The 7450-nt window shown below is 29.1% G+C and overlaps 1 protein-coding gene across 1 annotated transcript; it reads left to right on the top strand.

The window, feature by feature from the left end:
- Positions 1-4556: 4556 nt before the first annotated feature.
- Positions 4557-7113, top strand: LOC11410639 (universal stress protein PHOS32). The gene is made up of 4 exons (XM_003623165.4): positions 4557-4824; positions 4920-5029; positions 5897-6015; positions 6755-7113. The coding sequence occupies exons 1-4, from the start codon at positions 4650-4652 to the stop codon at positions 6858-6860; spliced, it is 510 nt and encodes a 169-aa protein (XP_003623213.1). The 5' UTR covers positions 4557-4649; the 3' UTR covers positions 6861-7113.
- Positions 7114-7450: the final 337 nt, after the last annotated feature.

Genomic DNA, 7450 nt, shown 5'->3' with positions numbered 1-7450 from the left:
ATATTTCTAACTTAGGGTAGCCGCGCTTTTATTCTTTCATGCTCCGTTAGTTTTATTTTTTTTAGCAATTATTCAAAAATCACAAAAAAACATCAAATACCAAAAAAAATCACAAAAAATATTTTCATAAACAAACCTTGATCCTAAATCAAGTGATCGTCTCTTTTTATTTTTATTTCTTTAACCAAATCTCAATCAATTTAATTTCAACTTTAAGTCTTTTTCTTTTAATCTAAAAAATACAAACAAGCTTATTTTGCCACTTGGCTTTTCATTTTAAAAACCTTTTTCAAAACTAATAAAAAACACAAAACCAATCAAACGTCGTTTTCTACCCCGAACTACGAGGTTTTGATCCCTCACGGGTACGTAGGCAGAGGACCATGTCCTTCCAAATCAATAAAAAATGTAGATAAATTAGGTCTCACTTTCTTTTTCTTTTAATCATCACATTAACTTCTTTTTCAAAAGCAAGCAAGTTATAGCACATTAAATTAAATAAAACCAAGAGGTTCCCGTAGAGTACTACGGACATAGAGGGTGCTAATACCTTCCCTTTATGTAACTAACCCCCGAACCCTAAATCTTTTCAAATAGGGGTAGTTTGAACTTTTTTCCCCTTTTCTTAATAAAATTAAATGTTCAGTCGTGAAATAAATTAGTGAGTCAAAAGCTAATCAAATAGCCTTGATCTCCGAAAAATGACGCGACAAGCGTTATGTTAATATAAATGTATTAAAAGTTTATGTTCAGTTAATAATATGTGTTGAATTGTTAAATTTCGCTACCAATTTATATTATATTATGTCACTTTAAATTATGCCATTTTAATTTATGTTACGTTAATAAATTAAGTTGAATTTAATCATAATTAAGTAAACACAGATCAGATTTTAGACTACAAGAAAATGTCAAATACGCTTCAAATATAAAATCCAAACGAAAATAAAATAGCAATTTGGGGGGCGCATGAGAAATACTTTGGGTGGGAAAAGAAATTCTCTTGTATATTTGCCTCCACATAAAGTATAAACGAAGTATACACAAGAAGAGTCCATAAATCATAGTAAAGGCCTAATTTGTCCATAAATATAAGTTTCTTTTTAAATTATTAGATGCATTTATTATTATTTTCCTAAACATACCACTAATTAATCATACTAATTTGTCTTGAAATACGAAAAGTTAAATTTAATACACATACAAACAAAAGACAATTTAGTAATATTAACACATAAAATGGACATATTAACTACACTAACAACTTTTTTTAAGAAATGTGAAAAAAGCAAAGGGAATTTACATATAGGGACGGAGGGAGTATATTTTTTGCAATTTTGATCATGATCTGATTGATGTCAAAACCCTCATTCATCAAGCAACACATCATTCCAAAGGTCACATGTTTTCATCTATCACATAATTATTTGATATTCTTAAGCATTCTTATGTAGATTGTCATCCTTCTCCCCTTCCTATTATTAAGCAAGTCAACTGGATTATGCCCCATCACTACTAGATTAAGTGTAACACTGATTGGGCATCTAGAGGATCATCGGAAGTCTCTTTCTTGTAGTGGCATCTTTAGAGATCACCTTGATACTTTTTTAGGTGTATTTTCAACTAATATTGGTGTTACAACATCTCTTTATGCTGAAACTTTTGTGGTAATTTATGTTTTTGAATTTGCTCATGCTAGAGGTTGGACAAATTTATGGCTTGAGTTTGACCCCCTCCTCATGATTCTAGGTTTTTCTAATGTGAATTTGGTTCCTTTGAAGTTTTAAGGTCAAATGGAAGAATTGCCTTCAAATAATTAGAAATTTTCGTTCTAGATTTTCTCATATTTATAGAGAGGGGAATACTTGTGCAAACAAACAAGCCAATGATCACATTTTTGTTGATGGTTTAGTCTGGTGGGATCAATTATCTAGTTGCGGGATCGTATGTGGTAGTGTTTGTTTGGGTTTTGCTTAATATCCGTTTAGGATATTTCTCTATTTTGTTTCACTTTTGTGTTTACATTGTATGTATCGTCCATTAGGGTTTGATTATGTGGTTATACTTGGCCATGTTCTTTGCCCCTATCTTATATTCTCTATTTGTTTTAATTTAATTTTGTTTTTGCTTAAAAGAATGTGAATACAAAATTGTGACATTAAATGAGTTTAATTTTTTTAAATACCCAAAATATTCAAAAACTTTAGTAATGGAGAGAATAATACGAGAGAAGTCATAATGAGCATACCTCATTTAGTATGGATATTGCGTTATACATGCAAAGATCTGCGTTCGAACTCCAGATTCACCACTTATTTATAATAACATATGCAGAGATCAGAGCTCGAGCTCTAAATATATTGCCCACTTATTTATCTTAAAGCTGATATTTTAGCCACTTCACTACGTAACAAAAAGAAAATGAGAGAAAATAAAGTATGTTGTATCAGTAAAAACCGAATAACATCTATTTTACCCAAATTGAAGTTATATGGCAACTAAACTACTTGTTCTAGCTAATTTTACCCAAATTTAAGTTATATTTTATGCAATATTTATAATAGACAACAGAATCTGCCTCTCCATATATATAAACAACCAAGCACTAGAGAATTCAATAATTCTTTGACAAGAACTTACGGTGTATTTTATGTTAAAATTATTATAGAGTTTATATTTAAAGATTTGTTTTTTTTTTTGAAGAAATGATCTTTAAAGATTTGAAAATGATAGAAAGAACATGAGAATAATTTGTTGTAATTTAGTTGGAGAACTATAACCTTTCAAATATTGGTTGAATTACTTCAACTAAAAAGGATGCATTTTATTTTGAAATGCAGCCTTTGGCTTGTTCTTAATTATTGCAAATTAGTAAGTATAAAAGGCCATTGCATATATTGGATTTAGAATAGCCTTATGAGATAAGCAAACAACATGCTTTGTGAAAATTGTTTAGCAAAGAAAATATATATATATATATATATATTTTTTTTTTTGTGTAAAACGCCTAGGTATTTGCACTCTTTTTATTTATTTATCTATGCAAATTGGTTGAATGTCAATCTGTTTAAGGGAATGTATTCTCTACAGTGACGGGTGAGTTCAGTGAGATCTCAGCCACTCGTTTGACCCTATCGAACATGTTAGAACAATTGGATGGTGAGATTTTCACTGCTCTCGGTCCAGTGAAAAAAGCTAAGGGAGAAAATCCCAATCCGTCTATTTCAGGATATTATAATTCATAAAATGTTGCCCAATCAATAAATTTAAATTTTTTAAAATAATAGTATTGAATATATGTACTAATACTTTTTTTTACAAGATATGTACAAAATGCTTATTATTTAGTATATGTTAAAACTCTCTTCTAAAGCTAATTATAAAGTTTAAAATAAAAAAATAAAATAGACAAATTAATTTATAAGTTGATGATGTAGACCCCTCAAAAAAAAGTTGATGATACAAAATAAAATAAAATAAAATAGACAAAATAATTTATTTGTTGTTTTGAGAGGAAAATTAATTTTTAAGTTGATGACATAAACCCCTCAAAATATTAAATCTCAAATACTACGTGAATAACTAAATTGGTGTGCTTCGAAAGTGGTAACAAGATTAGAACTTTATGAATCCAATCCTTGATTTATGAATATGAAAATTCACTATTTTCTTTAGGTATAATGAATATTTATGTGTACAACTACGCGCAAAGATTAATATTTTGAACCGAATAAGTACTAGTCGTTAAAAATTCCCTATTTGAATAATGAGTATTTATGTATACAACTGCAAAGACTAATATTTTGAACCGAATAAGAATGTACAAGCTATCAAAACTTCGCTATTTGAAGTTGCACGTGAGAGTGTATCTTAAAAAATAAAAAATATTGCATAAATAATCATTCTAAACATTCTTTTTGGAAGAATGTTATAGACAATTTCAAATTGTAGTCCACGTTTACAAGTGCGGTTACGACATTGCTATTGTGGTAGCCTTTACAACGACTTCACACTGTAATTGCGGCATGATCTTCAATCACGTATAAGGTTGCTTCAAAAGATTCCGATCATATTTGTTCAAATCTTCTCCCAAAAATAAATAAATTTCTGAACCCTAAATTTGAATATTAGCTATAAAAATCTTACCTACAAGAATATTCATGAAGCAAAGACTATATTATGATGGGTGAATAGTTTAGTTGCACCACTTTATATACTTGGTAAATTTTTGAATTATTTCATGTCAACATCGCAACAAGCTCGATGACCGGAAACACATCGAGTGCAACTACAATCGTAATTTAAAACCACGTTCTACATTTTTGGTTAAAAAACCATGTTTTTTTTTTGAAACAGACAAAAAAAAACCATGTTATACTATTAATTGTTAAATATTATGATTAAGTGATTATTTGACACATTCAATAAAAAATTCAGATAATATTAAAAAATATATTTTTTACTATTTACGCAAGAGTCATTTTGTTACCATTTTAGATAAACAAATATATAATATTTATTGTAAAAAAATACAGTATTTAAATCTCCTCCCTCTACTCTTTTTTCTACATGCATCAATACTAGAAAAGCCATCAAGATAATCACGAAAACAGTGAAAAGCAGCAAGAGATAATTAATAAGAAGAAACAATGGTAGAGGATAGAAAAATTGGTGTTGCAATAGATTTTTCCAAGAACAGTAAAAATGCTCTGAAATGGGCCATTGTAAATATGGCTGATAAAGGTGACACTTTTTACCTCATTCACATCAACTCCAATTCTTCTGATGAGTCCCGTAACAAGCAGTTTGCAAAAACTGGTTCTCGTGAGTCCTTTTTATTATTTATTTATGTAAATAATTCATTTGTGTTCTTATAAATTTATCTTATACTTTTTTGTTTTTATATGATGTTTTTGCAGCTCTTATTTCTTTGGAAGAGTTAAAAGAGGTAGAGGTTATGAGCAAATATGGTGTGCAAACTGATGTTGAGGTTCTTGATATGCTTGATACTCTTGCAACACAGAAGGAGGTTTTTTACTTTCTTTTCTCTTCTATGTTTACATTCATTTTATGCACATTAGGCGTGTCTCTTGTCTAACAAGATACGACACGTGTCTGACAATTCAGACAAGTGTTTCATTAAAACTAATTTTTCTTTTTTCAAAACACCTTAGACATTTCTAAACACATCTCGTACACATCTAAGAGTGTTAAAGACATGTTAAAGAATCAACAATAAATTAGTTTAAGACGCAAAAGATTTGAACCCTTTAAGCAAATGGTCATAAATTTGATATTTGACTTTTGCGTATATAGAAAATTAGATTGAGAGGGGAGAATCCACTAGTGTGCTCCACAAATTCTCTGACAAGAATTAGTCACGGTTAAACAACAGAGGAAAGTTTGTACCAAAAACATGGTAACATAAAAAAGACGCGTTGAAGCAATGATAATCAATGTAAGGTTGAAGAAATTAGTACGGTTAACTATTTCGAGTTTTCTAATAGTAGATGAATGGATGAAAGTGAAAGACTATTATGTCTTGGTTTGAATTTTATTTTTCTAATGAAACGAATTGTTCACTTTAGTGGCACATATATATGTGAATTTATAATTAAGATCTATAACGAATAATTTTTATAATTATTTTTTGGTACAATTTTCATATTTATTTAATTATAATAAATAAATATAATCAGAATCACATTAATATATTGATGTGTCGTATCCGATATTTGTATCGGAGTTGATAATTTATAGACTCGGACATAAAAAAGCATAGTATTGTGACCTCGATCACAGTTTCTGATCTTTATTTCAAAACCTTACTCTAGAGTCTAATTTTCAAGGTTACCCATATATTTTTTTTTTATCCTTGTGAGATTGTATTTTATAGGTGAGCGTTGTTGCAAAACTGTACTGGGGTGATGCAAGACAGAAACTTATGGACTCTATTGAAGATCTAAAGCTAGATGCTCTGGTTTTGGGAAGCAGAGGCCTTAGCACAATCAAAAGGTTCATATTTTTTTATGGTCTCATAATTTTATTTTTTGTTGGTATTGATGTTACTTGGGCGAATAACTGGTATTTGGGGTTTGAGGTTTGAACAACTTTTGAAAACAAATGGTTCTATTTATGTTTGGGAAACATATAATTTACACTTGTTTTTCGCTTGAAAAAAAAAAATTTACAACTATTTTTCTTTGAAAAAAGGTTTTCTCTCATTTTTTCTGAAATACTCTTTTTTAAATTGTACTCCTTCCCGTCCTAGTTGAAATACATAAATTATTCAATGTATCGAAAAAATCAAATTTTTCTTATAAATAAGATCGGAGGGAGTATAATGATATTGATGATTGTATAATGCTATTATTGATTTTTACCACGATATAATTGTATGGACCTTCCTTAAAAAAAATTGTATGGACCTTATATATGGTAACTTATGTAGCGTGACTAAATTTGATAAAAATATGAGCTTATTTTATGCAAATAAAAAAAGTAAGTGTTCGGAACTGCGTCAAGTGTACACCAAACGTGCGGTAAAAATGAAGCTCCGGTTGGTAGCTTCACCTTGAACGTGCGTTCAATTGGTTCTAAACGTTGAAGTAAACACACATAAAATGATAGTTGTATATGATCATTCCTAAATTATTCCTTGTTGGGGGTGAGGGCCATTTTTGTATGTTTAATTATGTTTATCTATATTTAGTGTGATATTTACTTTTTGGACATGTATGTATAAAAAATACAGGATACTACTGGGAAGTGTTAGCAACTTTGTGATGGTTCACTCTCCATGCCCAGTGACTATTGTGAAGTATTATTCAAGCAGCAGCAGCAGCAGCAGCAGCTACTAGCTGCTCCTCTGGGTATTGTAATGGAGTTTATTACTGATCTAAATATCAGTCCTTAGCTTATCGAAGGAATAATGTAATTGAAGTGCTATATTATTTTGGCCATGTACATTTAGTTCTAGTAATCATGTCTCTGTTGTTATTAGAAAAAAAAAGTGATGATAATTGTAAACTGTCATGTAAAATATGAATAAATTATATTAATATTATATGAATATCCATGATAAATTATAAACATGTTGAGGTATTCATTGTTGATTTCTCTTTGATAATTATAATACTTTATTTTATATATTTTTAAATGAGCTAAAAGTTTATTTAAAACCTGTCTAATAATCTATATTAACATAAATTGCTAGAAAAATAGAATGTCGCACATTTATCAAGTTTAAAAGTAATCTTAGAACATCCGAATCCATGCTACTTAATTGGATGGTATAAATGGACCTCACATAATATATTACTTCACACTTTTCAATTTTTTAAACTACTTAACTATATTTTCTAAATATCCATACCACTCATCCAAAATTTATTAAAGGGTTACACTGATCTCACAATATATTACAAATTTATATCCTACATTAATTTAA

Source organism: Medicago truncatula, chromosome 7 (assembly GCF_003473485.1).
Source record: "Medicago truncatula cultivar Jemalong A17 chromosome 7, MtrunA17r5.0-ANR, whole genome shotgun sequence".
NCBI lineage: Eukaryota > Viridiplantae > Streptophyta > Magnoliopsida > Fabales > Fabaceae > Medicago > Medicago truncatula.
This window is presented reverse-complemented; position numbering and strand designations above follow the sequence as displayed.